General features: G+C 43.8%; 1 protein-coding gene across 2 annotated transcripts; it reads right to left on the bottom strand.

Annotated features, from left to right (window-relative positions):
* Positions 1 to 1,609: 1,609 nt before the first annotated feature.
* On the bottom strand, positions 1,610 to 23,719 carry LOC147439374 (uncharacterized). 2 transcript variants are annotated; one of them, XM_086485210.1, is made up of 4 exons: positions 23,487 to 23,719; positions 2,345 to 2,432; positions 2,217 to 2,251; positions 1,610 to 2,100 (listed from the first exon to the last, which is right to left on the bottom strand). In XM_086485210.1, the coding sequence occupies exons 1-4, from the start codon at positions 23,673 to 23,675 to the stop codon at positions 1,942 to 1,944; spliced, it is 471 nt and encodes a 156-aa protein (XP_086341336.1). In that variant the 5' UTR covers positions 23,676 to 23,719; the 3' UTR covers positions 1,610 to 1,941. The 2 variants fall into 2 exon arrangements, with proteins under 2 accessions (XP_086341336.1, XP_086341335.1); XM_086485209.1 differs by having other exon boundaries at positions 2,217 to 2,432; positions 23,487 to 23,714.
* Positions 23,720 to 27,002: the final 3,283 nt, after the last annotated feature.

Raw genomic sequence — 27,002 nt, 5'->3', positions numbered from 1 at the left:
GCTCTTTTTAACAGTAAACACTAGAGTAATAAAGCTCATTCATAAAAAGGGGAGGAAAGAGGACTTAGGCAACTGGAGACCAATCACATGTCTAACAATTGTGTATAAGATCATTGCCCTTGCCCTAACTAAGAGACCCATTATGTGCAAAATCATATTACCAAAATAAAAAGGATTTATCAAGGGCAGATTTATTCTTGATGCCATTGGCACTATGTGGGAGACATTTAAGTACATTGAGGAGACAGAGCAAAGCTTTATATTCTTCAAGATTGACTTTGATAAGGCCTATGATAGAATTGAATGGGACTTTGTGTTTCACTCACTGATTGACATTGGATTTGGCAAGAAATTTATCGAATTCATTCAAGTTCTATTTGGAAATGCATTTGCCAAAATTACTTTTAATGGTGAACTAACTGATCATTTTCCCTTGTTGAGATTTGTCACACAAGGTTGCCGTATTCCTCCCTTATTATACAATGTATGCTAAGATGCCTTGGGTTGGTTAGTTAAAAGCAGAAATGGAGGCAAGGAACTTGATAGGGATAACAAATCCAAATGCTGACAATCAGTTGTGCTTACAGCAAGCTGTTGATGACACTATTGCCATCATGATCAATGATAGACACACAATTGAAGCTTTCTGAGGATGCTTATCTACTTTTTGTGAAGCTAGTGACTCTATTATTAACCATAGCAAAATAGTGAGATCCCTGCAACAGTCACAAGATCGGGTTGCTCCCAGATCTAGGATGGTCAAGTTTTCAAGCTGCTTGGAATTCCTATGGGATTCAAAATAACTTACAAGCAAAGGTGGAAATGGGTACTTGGCAAGCTAAAAGGAAAAATTCTTAGCTGGTCTCACTACCCAACCTCTCTGTCCAGTAGAACATTTTTGCTTAACATGCACTGTTTCTAGAAAACTACTAGCTTATATAGTCGAAGCTTCAAGGAAGTGACCTTTGACCTTAGAGAGCTCTCTTTCCTCTTCCATCTTCAAAGAGACTTCACCCTTAGGACTAGGTTTCATGGGCTTGCCTCAACACTAAAGGCCATGGGGTCTTTAATGAAGACCCCATGATGGAATCTATAGCTGCCAACTGCATGCATGAGATGCGAGGTAAACTTGGCCACCCGCTTTTAAAGGGGTGTGTCCGAGTTTACTTTTTGTGTCCTAGTTTCCTTTTGCTTGTGAAGGGTTCACTTTATAGGTATTTGTTTGGGCATTGGGCACACCAAAAGGGACGCGCCCACACAGTTACGCCATTGCATTGCCACAGCCCAAGTGCTGTGTTCGAGCCCAAGGGGCCCTAGACACTGCGCCTTTTGCTTGACGTCCATCTACCTCGAGATTGTGTATGCAATTGATGACCGTAGATCCCATCACGCACTCTTCATTAAAGACCCCGTGGCCTTTAGTGCCGAGGATGGGCTTGAGATCTTGCGCGGTCACCTACCACCAGACATTTCTCTCTATGTCAACATAAAAACTGAACCAGCCTTAAAAGGGCTATTGGATCGATTTCCAAGTTTTTACCTTCGCCAAAAACTACTCTTCGGCTTCCTTTTTTCCGAGTAACCAGTTTTAACTTTTACCTAAGTGAGATTTCATGATGCATAAAATATATAACACTGCAGTAGTATGTAGAGCAGCAACACTGAACCGACTGTAATAACAAGAAGCTCTGCAATAAATTACATGCATAACAACAGCTTTGGCTGGACTTTCTCTATACCTCCATAGCCCAGCTGATCATAGGTAATTCCCAAGGCAAGGATTCTTAGTCGTCCACACTTATTGCCGTCCTGGACATCTCTACTGCAGCATTAGTCTCTTCAGAAAACTGACATATCAGCCACTTGAGAACCAAATGCTCGCCCTGGCACATGCACACATATCAACTGCTGCATAGGCAGAAAAACAGCAGCAATGCGGCACTAACTCTCCCGCTCAAGAACTAGAGTAACAGGCCCATCGGCGACAAAACTCGATTGTATAGCGCCCATAGTCTCAGTCCAAGTTCTTCCCTCAGCCGCAAAGAACATGACGACACGCTGAGGAGCTCGGAGTCCAAACAAGTCGACTTCAACATTGACCTGTGAAATTTGTTGAGACAAATGTGAGGTTTGGAGACAGCATCTGATCGAAATTTGAACCACAGAGAGAGAGAGAGAGAGAGAGAGAGAGAGAGAGAGAGAGAGAGAATCTATACCATTGTTGTTGCAAGCAGCAAGTCACCCACATTGACTGCACCACCATAGATAATTCTTCCATTATTTCTTTCTCTAGTTTTTTTACCTTCAAACAGCTTGCTCACACGAGTAGCACGTTCAGCATTACCATTAGGGATAAGCTCTGCCACAAAAATTCGCCTATTCCCAGCCTTGCTCAGCTCAAAGACAATGCCCAAGGGCTTAGGGAGGGTTACCTATAGGCACTGAAAAAGAAAATTAACTCTCTCTCTCTCTCTCTCTCTCTCTCTCTCTCTCTCTCTCTCTCTCTAGATACCACACATTGAAGGATATGTCACACACTCCCTACGGATGCCATGTACAAAAATGAGGGGACAAGGAGGAGTCGCGGTGATATACCGAGAGGAACTCAAAAAAATGATCACAATTTGCAAGACAGATGCTCATAACCGGTACATATGGATCAAGTTTGACACAAAACCTAAACCTATGTTCATTGCCGGGTGCTACATCCCCCATAGAGAGTCACCATTCTATGGTGCCTTCAATGTAGAGAAGAATTACCCTTTCGAGGATCTGTATGCCGATATCCATGCCTATGCACAAGAAGGGATGATTATGCTTATTGGGGACATGAATGCTCGCATAGCACATGCGCAAATGCAAATGGTGGGTCTCATGACACCTCCAATGCTTGAACATAATGAGATACTAGATCCCACATGGGAGAGATGTTCGAAAGATCCCATTACAAACCCGCAAGGTATTGCATTGCTCAGTATGATGACATCCTTACAACTAATCGCCGTCAATGGAACAAGTAAGTTTGAAAAATCGGGAGAATGCACATGCTACACGGCCAACAAAGGCATGAGTGTTATTGATTATGTATTGATTGCATATGAGGCATCCCATATTGTAAGTAATTTTACAATTGGTAAGAGGTCACCCAATTCGGACCACACCCCAATCCATGTATGGCTACAAGTTCCCACTCAAAAAGCACAAAAACAGCCCCATGCCCGATCATGGACATACAAAATGCAAGTGGACAAGAAAAGAATGTATGCAGAACATCTAGACAATGCACTTGCTCATATACCCATGCCATCACACATTGAACAAACATAGCCAATTTTTAAACAAGCTCTATGTGACGACGTGGAACAAACAATGGGGAAAACGCATCGGCAAGGAAATCATGTTAAAGGGCTACCGCATAACCCATGGTTTGATGAAGAGTGCAAGTATGTAAAAAAACAATTGCGGGCACTGTCAACGACGAACACGGAATGGGAAAAAGACTACACAAATCTCAAGAGGCAGAAAAGAAGAAACTATGAGCTACGCACGGAGACACAAGCCATAGCCAACTTCAAGAAAAATCCCAAGAAGAAATGGCTGAAAATAAAAGGACGAAGACATGACATTATGGGGGACATAAGCTCAGATGACACGTACATATGTGCATAATAATGCGGAAGAAATGCCACACATGCAAACCGATCTCCATGCCCAAGACCACTTTGATTTCGAAACGGTTAAAAAAGGCATACAGAAACTTGCAAATGGGAAAGCTCCGGACATACTACACTTGAACTCAGAAATGCTTAAATGGTCAGGTATGAGAGCCAGAGAGTGGATGCATAGAATACTAAACCAAGCCATTGTTCAAGGGCTACCCGAGGATTGGCAAAAGAACTGGATCAAAGCACTTTACAAAAAAGGGGATGTAAATCAGCCTACCAACTACTGTACCATTATGGTAGGATCTTGCATGGCAAAGCTTTTGGGAAGCATCTTAGAACAAAGCATAAGCACATGGGCGGAGACAAATGGAAAACGAGCAAAAGAACAAGCAGGTTTCCGACCAAAACATAGCACCATTGATCACCTTGTTTCACTCAGGGTATTAATGGAAGAGAGTCAGCTAAAGGGAAAAACATTATACTGTTGCTTTGTAGATTTCACCAAAGCCTTTGACATGGTCCCGAGAATGGGTATATGGAAAAGGATGGAATGCATAAAAGTACCGATGCATCTTAGGAGTGCGGTAGCACGTCTCTATGGCAGAGTCATATGTCAACTAAAAACGCACGAAGGGCTGTCCAAAGCTTTCTCGAGCAACATGGGGGTCAAACAAGGATGCCCTCTCTCCCCTACAGGGCCCTACTCTTTTTGGATTGTGCATTGATCAAATAGAAAGCTTCCTCCCTCAACTAGAAGGGGATGAACCAGCCATCGGGATGCTTACACTTCTCATGCTCATCTATGCAGACGATGTGGCTCTTTTCGCCCATGACATTACAGCTCTACAGAATTTGGTTGATGCGTTACAAGCTTTTTGTGAAAATGTGGGTCTATCAATCAATGTAGACAAAACAAAGTTCATGATTGTAAAGACTCGTAAGATGGATATCCACGTCCCCCTCATGTATCAAGGGAAACAAATTGAGAAAGTCGACGGTTTCAAGTACTTGGGGATTGACATCCCGTGCAACTATGCTTGGAGACAATGCGCACATAATAGAATTGACATCGGCCATGCCAAGTACTATCAATTTGAAAACATGTGCACACAAAGGAGCATCAAAAGATGGGAGATAAAAGCGACCATTTTTGAGACATGCGTGGTGCAACCATCCTCTACGGAGTGGAAATTTGGGGAGCAAGCATTTCAACTCAAACATGGAATGAAATCGAAAAAATTCAGAAAAAGTTTCTATGTCGACACATGGGGATCAAAAAGACGACACCATACTCCGTGCTACTCTTGGAGACAGGCAAGAGACCACTAGAAATGAAAGCATTGCAAAAAATGTACACGTATATCATGAAGGTCAAAGCGATGCCTACTACTCGAATCCCCCGCATTGCATGGGAAACGGGATGTGCGCCACAAAAGACAAAAAAAAAAAAGCAAATTTTTGTCATCGAGCCTCATACAGGACATTAAGAAATGGTTCGCTAAATGGAATCTAGAGGCATATGTGGACATGCTTATTGAGGAGGGCAAGGAGGGAGAAAACATGCTCAATTTTGACATTGCATTACTAAATAGCCTCCACACCAAGTGGAAGACAACGCGACACCGCTCGAAATTTGAATACTATTGCAAGCATGTCAACACAAAGTATTGGGAAGGCTATAGCACAAACCCAATGGAAGCCCAGGCCCACATACGAACACCCATGCCCCACATGGCACGAAGAGCCATCTCTTTGATGCGCACAAGGTCACATATGCTCAAAATAGAAACAGAGGGCTGGCTGAAAATTGATGCTTCTAAACGGATATGCACATCATGTACAATGCAAGCTCCCGAAGATGAAGCACATGTGACATTGGAATGCCCAGAATACGCTCACATCCGGGCTAATTTTCAACCACTTCTAAGCGGTTGTTCTACCTTTGCGGACCTATTATCCAAGACAAACCCCTCCCCTACAGCTCTCGGAACATACCTCACCCGTATACTTGAGCATCAAAAGACACTCATAGGAACACAAAAAGAGAATAACACACACCACACCATACACCCCCGTGAGGGGAGACTATATATCACTTTGAGGTCCCATGGGTCATTTCTGGCCCCCCGCGGACGTTAATACCAAATCAAATCAAATCAAATCTCTCTCAGGGGCTGTATTATGTGTACATAGAGGCCTAGAAGTGCAAAAGAGGAGTGACAATGTGTAGGCTATGTAAACATCAAGGTGCTCTGTACGATGAATGTAGAATGAACCACTGTGGGGGTACATAATGCCATGTAATGTGACCCCAATCCCGACCAAAAAAAAATGACGACCGTGCCCAAGTGTGAAGAAAGACACACGAAGAGTATGCAGGAGCTCTGTCCAGATGGTTGTCAAAATGGTGGAACTAGGGGAGGGCTCTGAGCCCAGAATGTGGGCACATCGAGCCTTCCACATGGTCCAAAGCATGATGCTGCATATCGTGGTGAAAACTGTCTCTCGGTGGCAGAAATCCAACTGGTGACCTCTATCTGGGATCATCTGCAGAGTGCCCGGCCTACAGCCCAAGGGAGTAAGCAAGAAGACCGGATCTGTCGGCAAGCCCTGAAAAAAGGTGTGACGCCGGAAATTGCAAAAGCCATGAAACTGCCCCCCACGTCACAAACCCATCATGGATGTCCACTCTAATCAACAAAAAGCAAACTGCCATCCACACTGGCTGTGCAAAAGGCAAACCCAGAAACAGTGCCTCAAAGACTCAGGCTCTGACGTACATCTCTGACAAGTCAGATCATGATCGGTGACTGCCGACCAAGTACCTACGAGCAATCCTTGCATGGGCTATCATCCACATGAAAAAACATATCCTTCGGCTCATCCTGAGGGTCGAAATGTATGACCAAAACTGTCTCTAGAAAAACGAAGAGTATGCGTTGATCCTGCCATACCTCTCTCTCTCTCTCTCTCTCTCTCTCTCTCTCTCTCTCTCTCTCTCTCTCTCTCTCTCGGGATAGTTTCCTATGACGTTAAAACTCTCTTCTTCTCGGGTGTGTGTGTGTGTGTGGGTGTGTGTGTGTGTGCCAATAAAAAGAGGAAAATGGTATAACCTTTCTATCACCCAAGTGTGGTAGATTGGTTATGCCATTTCCCTCTTGAACAACACGTCTTGAGTTCAACTCCTCGTCGGCTAGATCTTTAAGGTCTCTTGGGATAGTTTCCTACGACGTTAAAACTCTCTTCTTCTCCTCCTCCTCCTCCTCCTCCTCCTCTCTCTCTCTCTCTCTCTCTCTCTCTCTCTCTCTCTCTCTCTCCCCTGCCTTGCTCCCACTGCCTCGCGCTCCCGCTACCTGCTGCTCTGCTCGCGCTCTCGCTGCCCTGCCTCGCTCCCGCTGCCAAAAAATATGCATCTACACTAAGTGACTGGCATGCACGGTCTACGAATAGACTCACAAAAGTGCCAGATCACTTCTAATCTAGATTGACTGGACTGACGGAACCCTTGTTATTGAAGTAGCTTGTCCACGAACACATACAGTTGGATGTGTCACGTGACAGATCACAAGATGAATAGTACACTGAGTATGGCAGATACTTGATAGATATGGGAGCTGCACATAGATTGGCCATTTTGAATGGCCTACAAAGATTTTCGACACCTGGAGGTTTTACTTGCTTTCCACACCGACATGGTGCTAGCACAGTGGATTATGTTATGGCCCAGCCAGGTATCATTCCATTCTTTCAGGATTTCATTGTGGGCACTAGGCCAGTTGGAGTAGCAGTTGATCATGCTATCTTGTCTTTCACCCTGACATTCCAGTTAAGCACAGCTCCATTAGGAGAGGTTCCCACGCACACTCGGTATACCGTCATGAGGGAGATGGATTCTGTGTATATGGATGAGAAATATGCCTATGCACTTAGGAGCCGGGACAGCCACTAGCCGAACTCACTCAGATACTGACAGAGACGCTCGATGATGCAACATTAGAGGCATACCCCCACAGCCAGCCTACACGGAGACAATCTGGGAGCATGCCCCAGAACAGTTGGTATGATGAGGAGTGTAGAGAGACGAGGATCAAATTACACAAGGAAGTGCTCATGGGCATTACCACACATAGACAGTCACAGATTATCTTTCGCCGCATAGTGCAACGAAAGAAAAGGGCTTATCTATCTTAGCTTGAGCGAGATCTGTATCAGCTATTTATGAGTCAAGACTCGGGCGAAGCATGGAGGATATTCCACGAGCATTCACAACCACCAACGGTCACCTCCACAGAGACATGGGGGAAATATGCCACAACTCTCTATACAGCACCAGGGCAACCACCTTTGCCGGACCCACTAGAGACATGCCCGGAGACTTGTTCTTTCTTTACTGCCGAGAGGGTAAGGAAAGCCATTGATAGGATGAAGACAAGGAGAGCACATGATCATGACGGTCTGGTAGCAGAGCACTTCATCCATGCCAAAGATATGCTTGCAGAGCTCCTTGCTATGATGTTTAATCGAGCCGTGTATGAAGGCTTCCCTGAGACTTGGAGTATGTCTACGATTGTGCCTATTTTCAAGTCAGGAGATCCCATGATTTCCGAGAATTATCGCACCATCATGGTTGGTCACACATTAGCTAGGTTATATGTATCCGTTCTTGAGCAAGACCTGAGTAGATGGGCAGAGCGAGAGGGCGTACGAGCACCAAGGCAAGCAAGATTCAAGAGAGCTTTCTCCACTCTTGACCAGATTCTGACACTCAGAGCTATTATTGAGGAGGGTAGACACCATGGCAAGAGGATCTATTGTAGCTTTGTGGATTTTCGCAAAGCTTTTGAGGCAGTGCCGAGAGCCAGACTTGTCACGTGTACATCTAACCCTATGTGTACGTGGACAAGCTACTTCATAACTAGGGTTCGGTTCAATTCAGTTAGCCTAGCTTAGGAAGTGTTTTGGCACTTTTGTGAGTATGTTCGCAGACCGTGCATGTCCAGACACTTAGAGTAGATGCATATCCTCTGGTTGCACACAGCATGATCATCAGATTACAGTTAGAACCCATCAAGAGCATTTTCCCTATTTTAGCCATTTTTCACTTATTATTATTAAGTGACTTTGTTGGGAAACTGGGTAGGGCAATTTGGCTAAGACAATATATAAGAAAAGCTAGCGCTAGCACTTTCTGGTAGAAGAGGCAGCAGACCAAGTGCACCTTCTCAGCAAGACCAGCAAGAAGATCCCAGCGTTTTCAAGCAACCAAGATCAGCCAACGTTTTTCATTTGCATTGCAGATCAGCCAGCGTTTGCATTTGCAGATCCAAACTGGGAAAGCGCCAAGCAGAATGTACCGGTAGGTGCGCGTTGCGATGTAGTGCAGGATTGGGGCAAGAAGCAGGAGGTGGAGTGCAGCAGAGAAGAAGCACTAGCAATCGAAAACACACACAGAGAGAGAGAGAGAGAGAGAGAGAGAGAGAGAGAGAGAGAGAGAGAGCTCGTACATTTTTGGGAAAAACTCAATAAGTGAGTTTTGGGTTTTATCCACTTTTATTATAAGTGACTTTAAAAAAAATTGTCCAAGTTCAATGTGAACCTAGACAAAGTATAAAAATATAAAAAAGGGGTTATTTAAGCCTTTAACCCAACAACCTCCTACTTAAAGGCATAAATGACGCCTTCAATTTAACTAACTCCCACCAGCTGTATGCAATGCTCATGTTGAGCCTTAGCAAGACTTTTGGTGAGAACATCTGCGGGTTATCCTTTGTATGAATCAAACTTTCGTATGAACTGTAACCGGCCTGTTAACTTCAAAAAGGGCGGTAGACTTTACTTCAAACCTTGATTTAGCTTTCACCCATTATTAGTCATCTATTCTACCTGTGCTATAATGACACAAGAGAGGGAATAGGATACAGATGCTAGAATGCATCTGTATGCGAGTCAGACACTAGATTGGCCCCTAAATAGGCGCCCCTTTCGGTATTTCTTTATTCTTTTATAGTTAAGAGGAAGTACAAAGAGTATACCTTCATAAGTTCAGAATAGTCTGAACTCACGAATTATAAGAGGGAATAAAGCACTCATAAAACTATAAAAGCAAGGGACACATGAAAAGAAAAACAAAAGCAAAAACAAAAAAACAAACAAACTAAATCACTTTGTTTGCTACGAAACAAAACTAGATAAAACAAAACATTATTAACTTAAAAATGTTTTTTAGAAAAGACATGTGTAAAATAAGTTGACGCGACTTACTTGGCTTAAAACAAGTACTCAACTTTAAGCAAAAAAAAAAGGATAAGACATCTTAAAAACTTAAACCTAGAAATCAAACTTCACACAACAACTTATAACGGAACACATTCTTAAGTCCTCAGGTAAGCTAAATATGAAATCGAAAAATGAATACTACTACAAACCTACGAAGAGCAAAGAACCAAACTTGACAATATGTGATCTCAACTTCACTGCTTGTCCAAACAGGAAGAATAAGATTATCACCTTTATCGTGCATAGCTTGGACAACAGCTATGACATCCCTACTCACGTCATCAGTGCCCAAGAGTAGGTGCAGGTTTATATAGAGGCCATTCATGCTTTGAACGTACTCTACAAAACCAACGAGCTGAGTTTCTATCACCCTCCGGAGGTGATGGGCATACTCAGCCATGATAAAGGCTAGCAATTGTCAAGCTATAGTGAAAATACTAGAAGCGCTAAAGATCAAAACAACAACATAAGGTGTTATTAAGTCAAACAATAAGTGGGTTTTTTAGCTCCCCACTTCTATTGAATTTACTACTGATTATCTCAAAGAAAGAAACACAAAAAATAAACTTACTACGATGCAAAAATGAACGAACTTTTTTCATGATTCTTTTGAATGAGTATCCTTTTTCAACTAGTAAAGAAATAAGATGGCAAGATTGAACAACAAAAGTAGATTTACTAGAACAAAGACGAGAAAATCTAAATAGTTGAGAGCAAATGACACCGTACTTAGCTAAAAGAGAAATGTTCGAAGAAAAGTGAGGCATGCAGATGATTTTTAGATTGGCATATTCTGGTTCAAGGCGCTTATCATAGATATCTACTTCTAATCCCAAGGGAGTCTGAAAAATCTTAAGGTCTAAAAACAATCACTATTTGTGGTACAGTTAAGATCACAAAACTCCTTGGGATAAATTCCTCCGCCTACAGAACTCGAATTCAAGTAGATAAAATCTTGAAAAGAAGGAACGTCAGGGACCAAAAGATCATCTACAAAGCGTCTTACATTGCATAACTTATGCAAAAATATTGGGCTTATATTACTAAACCTGTATCCCGCAGTTTCTATTCTGTTTGGAGGAATTTGGGCAACATAACAACGCAAAACCCTGCCCAAAACAGTCTGCAAGTAGGGAATCCTAAGGAAACCACTGTCCTTGTCCCGATTTCACCTTTAATTGACCAAAACAGAGCATAACCAGCCTCTGTAATTTCTGGTTATTGACTGGTTTTTCTCTATTTTCAGCTCCCTGTAGCCCCTACACCTTGGGCTAGTTGCCCCTTGAATATGGAAGGATTTAGGACATCGAAACAGCCCCAAACCTGCAAAAATCAGAGTTCCGAGAATCCTAATCTGTATCCAGCACTTGTTTCTCACTTGTTTTGAGCCCCAACACTTCCCAGAAGTGTTCTCTGACAATTGGGCACTGTTCCCAATGCATCTGGCATCCATACCGCTGCAAAACAATAAATTTCAGACCGCTGTATTTTCTGGTTAGGACCTGTTTTTGACCTAATTTCAACTGTCAACTATCCCTGCACTGTTCCCAATGCCTTGGACTACGTGCCCCTTGATTTTGGCATGATTCCGAGCACAAAACAGTCCCAAAACAGCCCAAAATCAGCAATAAAACAGTGCTGATTTTTGTGTGTTTACTTGAGAGGTTATCACCCTCTCGTTTCCCTGCTTTGGAGTAGCAGTTAGCCACTCCTGTTCCTGTTCAGGGAGGCTCTTGCCTCGGCAATAGAGCATCAAACCACAAGACTGTACATGGTCAATCTGATGAGCCCACTAGAGGGGCATAACCATAAAGAATAGGGGAGAGAGAGAGCAGTGAGAGGTGTGCAGGTCATGACATCCTGCACCTCACTGTACATAGAGGGTAAGCCAGCACTCCATTGAAGCTCTCCCACCTGTGAGAGCACTCAAAAACAAGCTCCCATCTGAAAATCACGTTTTTGCCTTCTCTTTAAGTAGTAAACTGGCCTCAGAGTGCCAAGTGTCACTCATTTGTGAATTTTCCCGCTTTAGATCTCACCTGCAGCCTCTGTTGACTTGGCCACAGAGTAACAAAATGATCCCCATGTCAAACTGCACGTAATGACGCGAAGACATTTTGCCATCCAAAAATAGCAATCCCTAAAATTTAGGAGTTTCTGCCATTACATTCTTCTAGGTCATCTGACCCTCTTTGTACACTGCAGCCACACCCAGAACTGAAATGTAGCCTATGTAGCGAAGGATTCCGCTTTGGCTGGCCAATGACCCCACTTTGGCTAACCATAGTCCTTGTCCAACCTTAGTGCTCTTTAGCCCCCAGGCCTGGACTCTCTCTGAACAGTTCCACACTGGCTATGCAATGCAGGGCAGTTAGATTTCCAGAGGGGTGTTTCCAAAAGGTAAAACAAACGAAATTCCCCAAAGAAAGAGAAAATAAACCAAAATGGAATTGCCACTGGCTGGTGACATACCCCCCTCTTGAAATCTCAAACGTCCTCGTTTGCACCTATGTTGTACATGCTTACAGTCAGCACTCAGGTGTCCGGACACCGTGTCGACACATGTACGACACATATATGCTCACAGTCAACACCTCGTTGACACATGTATTGCCTGCGTGTGAACCCTGTCCCAATGACATAGTGGAAGCGTCACAGTCTGCCATTGCTTTGAGTCCATAACTTTCCAATGACAAAATGGAAGCATCACATTTTGCGACCATCTTTTAGTACACGTTGGATCCAGTAACCTTTCGAGCATACCCAAACCGACAGTTTAAGAATGCAGTTACACATATACTCTTCAATAGAAATAATTGCTGTACCCTTGACAAACTGACAAGAAATACTCACTTCTATAGCACTAAACAAACTTTTGGACATTCCATAAGAGCGATTGCCAAACTGACAATCTGTACAGCTAACATTCATGTAACATGCACTTCATTTGAGCTCACTGTAAGTAACATGTACATCATTTCTTTCAGAAGCCATTGTCACACTGACAATCCATGTAGCTCTGAATCTCAAGGGATCAAGGTAGGTTGCAAACCAAGGTTTTAAGTTCCCATACTTTTAGTGACTCTGCAAGTTCACTTTTTTCCATCCACTTGACATCCAAAGGTGAATAGCTTTTGAACTTTACCAAACAGCACCTTGCAACCTTGCCTTTTCTTTTCTTTATTTATGTGCCAAAATCTATTCCGGGACCAAGATCTCATAAAGTTCCTCGACTTCCGGCTGATCTTCAACTGGCATATCTTCTGGCACATCAGCCACATACGGTTTGAGAAGACTCACGTGAAAGTGAATCTTCCAACTCTCAAGCAATTTCAGCCTTTATGCAATATCACTGATTTGTATATTGAGCATCGAAAACAATCTTTCTCTACTCTTTATCTTGATCTTTGGAGATTAACCTGTGATCTACCCTTATGCTGTCACTTTTATTGGGCTGAGAATTCTCTTTTTGACCCAATTTTGGCAACATAACTATAGTAGAAACCTTCACAAGCAAACATCCACATATCCAAGTGATTATCCACATATAATAGAGCACTTTTGCAAACCTGTCCTGGAAATTCAGCACGCTGAATTCTCTGTTTTTAGCTCCTAAAATGCTCCAAATCACTTGTATTACTGTCCTCTAGCTTCCCCGAAGCTCCTGGGACAAAAAGGCATCAAATAGGGTCAAAATCCTAAATCTGCAGAAAAATACAGCAAGCTGTATTTTCTTCTTTCGGGCTCTGTTTTGCGTGCCAATCGCACCAATTCGTAGCCTTTGATCTTCTGCATCAGTAGGACTACTTGCCCTTTGATTTACACGAGATTTCTTGCAAAAAATCTTTTTAAATCATCCTGTACCTGTTTTGAATTAGCCTTTAGCTAATTCGGTACCTGTATGAAATCATTCCAAGTGGAAGGAGTCTATCCTTGTAACAACAGTGTATTCCACCACTGACTTGCATTTTTTTTTCAGAAAAGTGGCAATACGGTGAAGTACTAGGCTGGACAAGACCCTTTTCCAAGAGGTCTTTCACTTGGTTCATAATCTCTTCATTCTGTGCTCGGCTCACACGGTAAGGTGGCCGGTTCGGTGGTGTGCTTCCAGGTATCAGATCAATGGTACGATCTTCAGGACGTGCAGGGGGTAACTCTCCTAGTAGGCCCTCTGAGAAGCAATCGGCGTGAGAGTGGAGAAAATCTTTGCGTTCTTTATCAAGTTTAGACATATTTGTCCTATCCTTATCGTTCAATTCTTTCATAAAGATCGAGTAAACAAACAGACTGGATTTCATTAATTTTGAAATGGCCAAAGCCGATACAATAGGGACAGACTCGCCCTTCAGTTTTATATCAAGCACAATTGTTCTGCCCTTTCTGTAGTCAAAGTCGCTTTTCTCACCCAATAATCGACCACGGCGTTGTTCTTGTGGTACCAGGGAATCCCTAAGAGAACATCACAACCCTCCAAAGGCATTATGAAAAAGTCCTCATGTCCCAAATACCCCTGACAATGCAACCGAAGTTTGCCAATGAGACAGGTGTAATGGCTACGTCCCCGCCGGGTGCCGCTAGAACTGCCTCTGCAAGTGGTCCCATCCGATCGGGAGTAATCTCGAGCCGCGCCGCCAATTCCAGTGAAATGAAGTTGGCCTTGGCTCCTCCATCAAAGAAAATCAGGGCCTCTTGATCTTTCACTTTGCCTCAAGCTCGGCAAAGTTCTGTACTCTCATCCATGGTGTCGGGATCGGTACCCACACAATCTCGAACCATTCCTGTTTTCATCTTGCCTTTTGGTCCACGTTCCTCAGCTGCTCTCGAACTCTCAGGCCTGTCGTCGTCCTTATCATTCTGTTCTTTCTCTGCCTTTTTAGGGCACTTTGCGGAGATGTGTCCCTGTTCCCCGCATCCAAAGCTCTTCCCCTCTTTGATGAATCGAGCTCGCTCCTGAGGAGTAAGCTTGGGTCGTGCATCCTTTTTCTCTGGGTTGCTCTTTTTCTTTTTACTTTCATTCCCAGAAGTCTGTTCGGCTCGTTGTGTCATGTTCTCATCTGTGGGGTAAGTCAGACTACCAGAGTGAAAGGCAAAGCCCCGCTTCGCATGACTCATCAACTCCTGAATAGAAGCTGACTTCTGCTCCAAGCAGTGATCTCGGATCTCTGTAGGTAGACCCAAGGTGAACCGCTCAATCTGTTCTCTGAACGTGATCTTCTTGAATGAAGAGGCGGGTAGAAAAGAGCTCCAGAATCTTTCACAATAAGCATTGATTGTATCTTTCTTGGTCATCCGAAGATGGTTCCAAGCAGCTCGTATATCTCGTTCATATTCTTGCGTCAACCAAGAAGAAATAAAAAGCTTTTTGAATTTCAGTCATTTAACTGGCGCAGTCTTGTTTAAAAGCAGCGTGCACCACCAAGTACGAGCATTCCCCTTAAGGTAAGAGGTAGCTCTCTGAATCTTGGAGTGCTCTGAATAGCGTCCTCCCGCGAAAGCGATGTCAAACTGCTGTACAAAAGACAAAGCCTTCGAAGCATCTAAGTATCTTGAAAAGTATCGAACTTGATCGAGTGGCCACCTTCCTTAAACTCTCGGACTTTCTTGCTTTTATCTTCGAGAAAGTCCTACTGGTTGGCTTTGTAAAAATTCTTCTTGTTCGCATAGAAGTTTCCATCATCAGAATCGGAGCTGCCTGTAGACGAGTCCTCAGTAGAACTGTCAAGCTCTGGGCAAGATTTAGCCTTCTTTGCCTTTTTCTTGCCCTTTCCGAAGCTTTGTTTCTTACTTCGCTTTTTACCTTTTCTGTCTTCTTCGCTCGAATCAGAAGAGCTAGAAAAACTGTCAGAAGAAGAAGAAGAAGAATTGGGTACTCCTTAAAATCGAACACGCTTCTTCTGTTTCTTTGCCTTATCAAAAGTCGACTCACGACCCAAATATCCCACGAAGTCACTGCTTTTCTTTTGCTTTTTGGCTTTCTTTTGTGCGTCAAAAAGTTGAGCAATTTGTGCATCAACCACCTCTTGTAATTCCTTCTCTGAATACTGTTTGTGATCAGATGGTTTCTTGAGAGTGGGTTTCAATGGTGGTGTAGTGGTTTTCTGCCACTGTGCATGCACTTCCTGAAAAGAAGTCTCGCTCATATATTTTGCCAATTTCAGATCATTCGCAAAACTGAGCATCATCTTTGTTGCATCGCCGATCAATTGACGACGCTTCATCTCTCTTTACTCCGCCTGAGTAGGCCGAGGCAGGCCATACTCTCAATCTGAATCTTCGTTGTGATCCCTGCCCGCATCTCCAGATGCAGAGGGAGTCGACTCATCCTTGAGTGAAGCCATAGAGGTGCCGCGGAAAAAAAAATTGGGGATCGGATTTCCCGTAGAAGAGAAATCGGCCGTGCTCTGATACCACTATAACAGACTTTAACACTCCAAGTCAAGAATCAATCGCGACAGCACCAAATAACCACTTCAAACAATTCACAAATCACAATAGATTTGCACTGGCCCGACGGAGTTCCGTGCCTAGAGATATTGGCCCCAAAGACTGGCGCCCCTTTCGGTATTTCTTTTTGTATTAATCAGTTCAAAGTACAAGAGAGTGGGTCGGGATTCACTCTCAGACTCTGCATCCAGATGCTCTGAGAAGTGAATGCCCAAACCACTTATTTAAAGTTACAAGGGATGCCCCAAAAGCAGAGCCCCAAAAGCTTCTAAATCAAAAGCTAAAAGCTTCTCTCTCTCAAACCCTCTGTGGGCTTTTTTTTTAAATAAAGCAATTGGACTCTCTCTCTCTCTTTCTCTGCCCAATTACGTAACCCAAAAAGCAACTTTTGCAGCGCAAAATCCGCCGTGGCAGATTTTTAGGGTTTCAGCCAATTAGGGTTTCCAAAAATTAGGGTTTCTGTAAAATTAGGGTTTTTGGTCGAAATTAGGGTTTTGCCGAATTTTTTGGGTTTCTGGCAAAAATTAGGGTTTTCGTTGTCAATAACCACGTCATCACTTTGTGACAAACAGACTCACAAAGGTGCCGGATCACTTCCTATTCTAGACTGACTTGACTGAACTGAACCCTGATCATGCTGTAGCTTGTCCACGGACACATAGGGTTGGATGTGTCACGTGACAAAAACCTTCAAGTTGTTTCATGTATATGTCCTCTTCAATGTCACCATGCAAAAAAATTGTCTTTACATCCATTTGATTCAATTCCAAATCAAGCACCACAACAAGAGCAAAAAGGACACGTAAAGTCGTAAGCTTTACAACAGGGGAAAATATTTCTTGAGAATCAATTCCTTCTTTCTGTTCATATCCTTTTGCAACCAATCTTGTCTTGTACTTGGGTTTTCCATCCACAATCTTAATCTTGTACACCCATTCGTTAGGAAGAGCCTTTCTCCCTTTAGGCAATGGCACAAGATCCCAAGTATCATTTGCATACAAGGATTTCATTTCCTCTTGCATTGCATGTAAGGTGCAGCGGAAGTGAATGTTGAACTTTGCTCAAGATGAGTGCTCCAACCTGTGCTCAAGGGTTCCTTTTACTTCCGGAAGGGAGAGCCTTCCGTTCCTTTAGTGAGAGAGTGCAATGGACACAAACAAAGTGGTGAACAATGTGAATGAAGGTGCATGAGACTGAGAGATAGAGAGAGAAGAATACAACACCAGAATGCTGTCAAAACCCTCCTCCGGAGGCCCCACTCTCTATGGCGAGAGTCACTCATGTCTCTTTGAGTTTCAAGGATACTGTGGGCTGACAGTATTCTGCTGTATGACTTTATGAAATAGAATTCTCGATAATATGATACTAACTTGTTCTTGACTTGTTAAACTACAAGAATTGATAGACGAAATGACTGCAGCATTTCGGTTTGAAAGATCTCGATAGACATGATTGCAATAAGGATTAGCTAATCTGGCATCTATTAAGTCCCGAGTGGATCTAGATGCAATTGCTAAATACGATGCCGACATGGTCTGAGGTCCGAATGAATTTTGAATGTGATTTGTCATGTAATGTCCTGTGATGTCAAGTGATGTCCTGTGATGTCGTGTCACAAGACGAGCACCACGTGCCAATAGAAAAGAACAGACTGAACAGACTTTTAGCACTTCAATAACAACTAAACTGAAAGAGAGAGACGACACGCGACACGGAGTGGCGAAATTCCACCCCAGAGAGTATTGGCCCCAAACCTTGGCGCCCATTTCGGTATTTCTTTATATTGCATCATCAAAGTACAAGCCGGTACCCAGACTCTGCACCTTCTCCAGGAAGCATGCCAGAGAATGAGCCCTAGCCTCATATTTAAAGGCCCTTGGCCTGAAAAGCAGTTACAGTAAAAAGCTTTTAAAACTCAAAAGCTTCTAATCCAAAAAGCAATGCCAAAAGCTGTCAGCGTCATTTACGGAAATCCGTACAACCTGCCACGTCATCAGCCAACGCAAAACGCGGAAATCCGTACAGCTTGCAACGTCATCATGTCAGTGCAATTTTCGGAAATCTGCCACGTCATCAGTTTTTACGTGTGTACAGGTCCTGCTTTATTTTAATCTTTGTCACTTGGGGCCCCATCGGACGGGGTCCCCATAAGTAGGTAGGACTTCTTCTGATACTTGTTCTTCTTAGGGTTTAGGCCTCTCGGCCACATCTGTAAGTTGGCTCCATTCTTTAGGCTTTGACACGTCAGCAGTTTGTGACATCTCCCCTTCTTAAAAGAGAGTAATCGTCCGCGATTACAGCATATCTGCAAAACAACTCAAGTTAGCTCAAAAATTTCCAAGGGTCATTCCGAGGGACAATCAGTTTGCTCTTTTTATTAAGGAGTTAGCTTCTCCTTTCTGCTCTTTTGATCAAGGAGTTAGCTTCTCCTTTCGGCTATTTTGATCAAAGAGTTACCTTCTCCTTTCTGCTCTTTTGATCAAGGAGTTAGCTTCTCCTTTCGTCCATATCGGAACTCTTGATTTTCCGGCGTAGTAAAATTAGCCATCACACCCATACCGTACTGATCTTCCTCAGGTGTCTTGATGCACTAAAAAAATTACATACCCAGGCAATCTCATCCAATTAGGAATACTGTAATTGGCACATCACAATGCAACACAAATGCTTACATGTGCATGTTACAAGACATAGAAACATAAAGCCGCCGATGAACACTCCCCCCGCAAATAACCATCCAGGTCCGGGCAATGACCTGTTCAACGACTCCCTCATCACTCCTCCCGCAAATAACCTAAAAAGGTCCGGGCCATGAGATATAGAGGCCTTTTACAACCAAACGCCCCCCAGACCGCAGCCTGGGTAATACTCCCCCCATAAATAACCACACAAGTCCGGGCCATGAGTAACAACAACAATACTCCCCCCATAAATAACCACACAGGTCCGGGCCATGAGTAACAACAACAATACTCCCCCCGTAAATAACCACAAGGATCCGGGCCATGAGTAAAAACAACACTTTTCAATCATTCAATACTCCCCCCGCAAATAACCACAAGGGTCCGAGCCAGGAGTACGAACAAGCATTCTCAAACATAATTTCTCACTACTCCACTCGGAAGTAAAATCACCAATCATTGAAACCAGTATTAAAACCAGAGTCAAACAATTCAAATCGGCACCAAGACAGGTTCAAAACACATACCTTCCATTTCAAACAAATTCCAAACAGGATCACCAAACAAGTTCTCAAACAGATTTCAAACTTTAAAAAGCAATCTCGACATCAGTCGAGCTCGAAAAGTCGACCGACTTTCCATCCTGGAACTGCACCAAAAATTAGGGTTAGGTTCATTCCGTAAGGTCGTAGCCGAGCACAGCATGGTCCATCAGCTCTTGGACAGACAGTGTTTCTTTGGCGGCGATGGTAGTCCCAAGATAGCAATCGCACCAATCTCCAAGGTCATGCTCGTGAAGAGACATCTATTGAGAGATGTCGAGAAATTTCAAGTTATGATCTGCTAGGGTTTCCATGGCAAGCATTTCAGGATACCCCACTCTGCCAGAAGTTGCACTCAGAAGGAAGATGTCAGAAACCATATAACTTTGGGCAAATTTTTTCTTGAAAGCTTGCCAAGTCCTTGGAAGTGTGCGGCTTGGTAGCTATAGACATCTGCATGGTACTGTCTCTGAGAAAAACAACAGCTTGAAAAAAATCTTGGATCCTTCTCTTGCAAGTGATCTTAATGGCTTATGCCCTGTAAGACATGAGCGATGAAGACGGGAGCGCGTTCGATGCGCGATGAAGTAAGGGTGGGAGTGGCTAATAAGTCCGGGTTGGAGGGCGAAGATACCTCAAATAAAAATTCCAATAGCTCTGTCTGCTCTTTTGTAGGACTGGTATGCTTTCAGAAAAGCACACGCCTAATGCTCTAATACCACTGTCACAAGACGGGCACCACGTGCCAATAGAAAAGAACAGACTGAACAGACTTTTAGCACTTCAATAACAACTAAACTGAAAGAGAGAGACGACACACGACACGGAGTGGCGAAATTCCACCCCAAAAAGTATTGGCCTCAAACCTTGGCGCCCCTTTCGGTATTTCTTTATATTGCATCATCAAAGTACAAGCCGGTACCCAGACTCTGCACCTTCTCCAGGAAGCATGCCAGAGAATGAGCCCTAGCCTCATATTTAAAGGCCCTTGGCGTGAAAAGCAGTTACAGTAAAAAGCTTTTAAAACTCAAAAGCTTTTGGTCCCAAAAGCAATGCCAAAAGCAATTTATGGAAATCCGTACAGCCTGCCACGTCATCAGTCAGCGCCAAACGCGGAAATCCGTAGAGCTTGCAACATCATCATGTCAGTGCAATTTTCGAAAATCTGCCACATCATCATTTTTTGCGTGTGCGTATACAGGTCCTGCTTTATTTTAATCTTTGTCCTTTGGGGCCCCATTGGACGGGGTCCCCATAAGTTGGTAGGACTTTTTCTGTTACTTGTTCTTCTTAGGGTTTAGGCCCCTCGACCACATATGTAAGTTGGCTCCATTCTTTAGGCTTTGACTCGTCAGCAGTTTGTGACATGTCGTGTTTTGTGACTGTTGATTGGTACATGTGCTAAATGTGTTCCTAGTGCGTCGGTACTAACAATCTGTCTGTTAAGACGGTTTATGGCCTCTATCTGTTTTGCAGGCGTAATCGAGGTTGATTACAATGCTTTCAAGAGGGGGGTATGTCACAAACTGGTGGCATGGTTGCCCTGTACATTTGGTGACGTGGCTGCCTTGTACACACACACCCGCCCTGGGAAAGCTAGCCGAAATGGTGATGTGGCAGATTTCACGCTGCAAGTTGACGTGCCACTGCCATACGGACCCCCGTAAATCACGCCGCAAAAAGCGTTGGCAGGCAGTACGAAAATTCCAGCTTTTTGCGATGAGAAAAAGCAAGGAAATTTCTTTGCAAAGCTTGATGGGAAAAATTCTATGCAAGTTGCTTTATTTTGCAAAGCTTGTGGGATAAAATTGCTTTATTTTAGGCTTTTGATTTTGCAGCTTTTGGGACTCTGCTTTTAGCATCCCTTGTAACCTTTATAATGAACCCAAGGGAGCTAGCTCCCTCTGCAGAGCATCTGAACGCAAAGTCTGAGAGTGAGCACCCGTGGGAGTTGTACTTTGCTCGAAGATTAATATAAAAAGAAATACCGAAAGGGGCGCCAGTCTTTGGGGCCAATACCTCTTGGCACGGAACTCCGTCGGGTCGTGTCGAATCAATTGTGAACTGTTTTGAAGTGAATTTGTGATGTGTCGCGGTAATATCTTGACTTGGAGTGTCCAAGTCTGTTACACCTGACCTGAGAGGAGAAGCAATGGCTACATGCCATCTAGAGTAAATCTTATCGATCGGGTAATTCTTCAGGTGTCTCGCCAATCTCATGTCCTTGGAGTACTTAATCAATCTGTTCACTCATATGTCAATCTATAGTTGACGTTTGTACTCCATTCTAGCAAACTTGTCTAACAAAAAATTTGCCCAAATCTTCATTCTTTTCTTCAATTCCCATGCCGGATTTTCAACTTTTCTTTGCCTTCCCACTGAGAGGTGTCATCTCTGTCAGATTCTTCACGAGAACCCATGTGTTATCTGGGATTCTTTATGGCTTTATGCCCTGTAAGACAGGGCGATGAAGACGGGAGCACACCCAATGCGCGATGTATGAAGGGTGGAGGCTAATAAGTCCGAGGTCGGGACACGAAGATTCTTTTCCAAAAGCTGTGTGCGCTGCAAAAAGGATCGGATCCTCTGTAGAAGAAGAATCTTTTTGTGCTCTGATACCACTGTAACAAACTTGGACACCCCAAGTCAAGATTCTACCGCGACACAGCAAAGATTCACTTCAAAACGGTTCACACTTCACAATTAAGTCGACACGGCCCGGCGTGGTTCCGTGCCTAGAGATATTGGCCCCAAAGACTGGCGTCCCTTTCGGTATTTCTTTTCGTATTAACCTGTGTTCAAAGTACAAGAGAGTAGGTAGGTGCTCACTCTCAGACTCTGCGTTCAGATGCTCTGAGAAGTGAGGTCCTGCCCACTATTATATAGATACAAGGGATGCCCAAAAGCAGAGCCCCAAAAGCAGTAAGTGAAAAGCTTTTAATATTCAAAAGAAAATGTCTCAAAAGCTTCCAAAAATCAGCCAGCGAATTCAGCCATCGTAAAAGCAAGGAATTCCATACGCAAATGCCACATCAACAGCTTCCTTGTCAACAGTTTGTGACACTCAGGCCACACAATATGTAAGACATGTATCTCCCAGATAAAGAACTACTTTTCTTTCCATTCATAACAAGCTTGTCTTCTACAATGCACTATACATTCGTACTAGATGCTCTCAATGCTCTGCTTTGGACTTAAGACTCGGAAAACAATGATATCATCAGAGAATGTACCCACATACTACCTGTGCTCTCTAACAATCCGACCCATCATCCTATTGAACGTTGAAGATACACTAGTAAGCCCAAACGGTATCACCAAGAACTCATTCGATCATACTAAAGCGATAGGACCCTATAATATGTATTGTATATCATCACTCCTAGGTATTGGAAACGTATTATTGATGGTGATCTTATTGAGAGCCCTGTAATCTATGCACATGCTCTAAGATCCATCTTTCTTCTACACAAGAAGCATTGGTGAACGAAAGCATTGTGAACTCAATAGAATCAAACCCTTGGCCACAAACTCATACACTTGGCTCATTATCTCTTCCTCTTGTGTTGGGCTCCTGGTGGTCTTCCGGTGTCTTACGAGGAAGCTCATCGAGAGGCTTGAAAAATTCATGCATTCCGACTCTAACTCCAGACAAATAAGCATGAAATCTGACTCTAACTAAGACAAATAAGCATAAAATCTCAAGCTTCGGCTCCTCGATTTGTACAGTTTACCTTATCTCCATCCGGTAAACTCTGCAAATTCTCTTACAACCAGTCTTTGAAGCTGCATTAATCGTCTTTTCCAAGAGGACCAACATCTCTCTCTCTCTCTCTCTCTCTCTCTCTCTCTCTCTCTCTCATATACAAACCCCTCACCACGGAGATGGTGCTCAAGGGACCCAGCTTCCGAGAGACAGAAAAGGCTCGTTCGACCAGTTTGCCGACTGGTCCCACGGCCACCTTCACCTGAGCGCTGGAGGAGGTGTTGGCGGAGCACCGCAGACGACAGGGCATCGCAGGCTGAGGCAGCACGTCCAAAATGCTACCCACTTTACTCGCACCCATTAAGGTTACAGATTACAGGTTGTGTATTGGTCTTGCAAGGTCCCATTGGTCACGCGATGCATAGGTACTTTTTAAAATAATTGCATGATGATCGCACGTGCACAGAAGAAGGCGGTGATTATCTACTAACATAATATGGTGGAAGGGAGAGCTTTTTACACGTGTCGCAATGTGCAACTTGAAAGCTAAAGTCCAAAACTAAAAAAAGCTCATTCGCACGCGATAAAGAGGGAGAGAGGGGGAGAGAGAGAGGTCGCCGAAGGCAACCGACTGTACTAGTATTTAAAAAAGGACACACTTTACATCCAAATGTTCAAGGAAGGAGCATGAGGATTACTTAGTCAGTAATTACAAGGGGAGATTCAATTTTTACGAGCATCAAGCTCAGCTCTGATCGTAACAAGAAGGGCTCTAGCTTCATTCCAGTTATTAGTGAGCAGATCCAGGTCCTCCTGGATGTATTCCTCCATCTCATCCCTAGTGTAGCAAGTAATTGGGTCCACTCCAGTGAGTTGAAACAGGTTTCCAGCAATGCATAGCATCTTCTTCTTCTTTCTATATATGCGGCATCCTTCAAGGGCTAGCTTTTTTTTCTGCAAAAAAATTTAATCAAAGAATATTCTCAGGTTTGAGACTCGGTAAGCCTCCTCATACATCACACAATTCCTCTGTCTCCAAATAGCCCGCCAAGACAGAGCAGGACTGGTTTCCAGAAAGGGACATTAAGCGGACAGTTCATGAATAGATGAGGAAGGTCCTCAATAGTGTTATTGCATCTTGGGCACAATCTGAAGTGCGCGAGCGAGAGCGTGTGTGAGTGTGTGTACAGCGATGGCGAAGAGAGGAGAGAAGGAGACCTTGTGTTTGCAGGGGCTAAAACTCACTCTCTACATGTGAGCCCCCTTATTCTATTATGTACATAATGAATAAGTATAGTGGGCGGGCACCTGGCCTGACCGGCCACATGGGGCTTTTCCCCAACAACCTCACACGTAAAGGCCAATGTGGCCGTACAAAACCTGTACAAGGCCATCACAAGTATGACCTCAACCAACGTCCACTAGCTCATTGAATCTGTGTGCATCCAGCTCTAATTGTAGAGGAAGTATAGAGCGATCGACACCATACTCCTCACCAAAGCCGCACACATCCTACAGGTATCTCACCATACGCTGCAAAGTACCCCTATGCTCAAGGCCAACGTCAGTCACTACACGACTAACTGCTCCCACTACAAATGCACCTACTGCAAATGCAATCTCGGGTCTCGAGATGAGTACCTCGTACATGAGACTCCCGAATGCTGATGCAATCCTAGCAATATCTGCCAATTTGACCATCTCAGTCAAACCTGGCTCAGAACTCTACTCATGGAAATCACCCTGACACCCGAACTCCGATCCCTGGAATCCATCCTCGTGTCCATTGCATGTCACATGCGCACCAAGAGCATATGTCTGTCCTGAACCCTGTGTGGTAAGAGCAACGCCTTACATCAGCCTCTGGCCTAAGCATATCCATGAATGACTGAATCACGGCTGAATCCTCAGCACTCAAGACATCCATATCCGTCATCGTATCCACAAATGACATGCCCTACTGCACAACTGTCTGCACAACTGGCTCAACATGCTCACAAACTGGAGCATCATGCAACCTATCCACAAAGGAGACATGCTTCATCTCTCTGCATGGCTACGTATTCACGAAAACTGTGCCGTCTTGCACATGACGTACTCGCATCGCATGAATTGTGCCAACACTAGCACCTCTAGATATGACTAGCTGTCCACGATGCAATCGAAAACTGTGCTCATACAGCACTACCTGGCATCCACTGTCTCGTAAGTGACTCATAGAGATCAAGCTTTGTGTCAAACCTGGCACATGGCGTACATCTCGCAACACATATGATGCACCACTCGGCAATGATAGTCTGACATCTCCTGCATCAACTATGTCATGCACTGAACCATCAGCTAGACACACGTGTCCAAGCATACCACTAGCATATGTGCTAAACCACTCACGACTCGGCGTGATGTGAAACCTAGCACTCCCATCTAGTATCCAATGCGAAGGTAATGTGTCGTCAAAAACCGACATAAGAAAGTCAAGAGTAAACATAGAAGCAAAGTCGACATCTCCGTCATGCATAGCCACATACGCTACATCTACTCCCACATCATCCAAAGTGGTAGCATCCCTCCTGTGATGTCTCCTACATTGTCTCATCCGCCGAAAACAACGCCTACGTACATGCCCTGTATGACCACAATGCCAACACACAACATCTCTATGTCTACAAGATCGTCCTTTGACTGTAGACATCTCTCTAGACTCGTTTGTGCCAAAAGCATTGCACAATCTTTGCCATAACTCTCTAGTTGTACATGCATCCAACCCAATGCGATAGACAGACTTACCAAGGTGTAACATGATCGTCGAACGTGCAAGCTCATCCAAGTCCTCCCACTCATTGTTAGTCATAGACTCTGGCCTAGCATCCATGCCCTATAGTGGCAACACTTGGCCCAACTGAGTCAATGCATCATGCATACCTGCTTTCCAATGCTCAAAGTTTGAACCATCAAACTTTGTATGGAAAAGCACAAACCCTGACAATGATGTACATGCCAAATCCATGTCGATAACCTGTGACAAGACCAAGCTCAAATCGGTCAACTGACAATAGCCAAAGCCTGGCTAACTCATACACCAAGTACTGTCAAAATACAACATAAGCTGGCATAAGTTGTCTAAGAGAAGTACAATCAGCAAATATGGCGATCAATGTAGCGCAACAAAGTGAGCAAAACTGCTCAAATGATGTCAAAACATCCACTCTAATCCAAGAGCACTATGTGGTAATCGATGAAACTATCATCAACAATCTCCCTCTTGAAGAGATTACCACATGTATGTCAAATGACATAATCCGGTGAGCAAACACTCTCACAATGTGATGCCAAAACACTATGGCAAAGCAACCACTGAGTGTCAAATGCAATCAAAACACGATTGCAAACCATGCGCATAAACAAATAAACTCGCAAGAAAAATCCGGCAGAGTTTCGACAGTATTTGGCTATCTAACTATAATAACCATACATGCCATAGACATGCTCAAAACCACGAGCAAATCATACGCAAAATCCGCACTCAAGTATACATGAGCTACCCAAAAGTCTCAACTCCTTAAACTTGAAAAACAATCCTGTAATCCGAAACACAAAGTGCATCAACAGCACGCTACAAGCGAAGCACAACTAGCATAAACTTGGATGCAAGCCAACCAAAATGTGACACAAATTGATGCTCAAAATA

This window comes from Adiantum capillus-veneris, chromosome 16, assembly GCF_014529385.1.
Source record: "Adiantum capillus-veneris isolate H3 chromosome 16, ASM1452938v2, whole genome shotgun sequence".
Classification (NCBI taxonomy): domain Eukaryota; kingdom Viridiplantae; phylum Streptophyta; class Polypodiopsida; order Polypodiales; family Pteridaceae; genus Adiantum; species Adiantum capillus-veneris.
The sequence above is the reverse complement of the archived record's forward strand: the minus strand, read 5'-3'. Positions and strand labels throughout refer to the sequence as shown.

What these genes read in the sequence shown, in the direction of transcription:
- LOC147439374 (XM_086485209.1), bottom strand. Translation starts at nt 23,675, where the DNA reads ATGGGTGCGAGTAAAGTGGGTAGCATTTTGGACGTGCTGCCTCAGCCT. An exon ending in CCTTGAGCACCATCTCCGTG is followed by an intron (nt 2,433 to 23,486) that starts GTGAGGGGTTTG and finishes CAGTGCCTATAG; the next exon opens with GTAACCCTCCCTAAGCCCTT. An exon ending in TGCTGCTTGCAACAACAATG is followed by an intron (nt 2,101 to 2,216) that starts GTATAGATTCTC and finishes CAAATTTCACAG; the next exon opens with GTCAATGTTGAAGTCGACTT.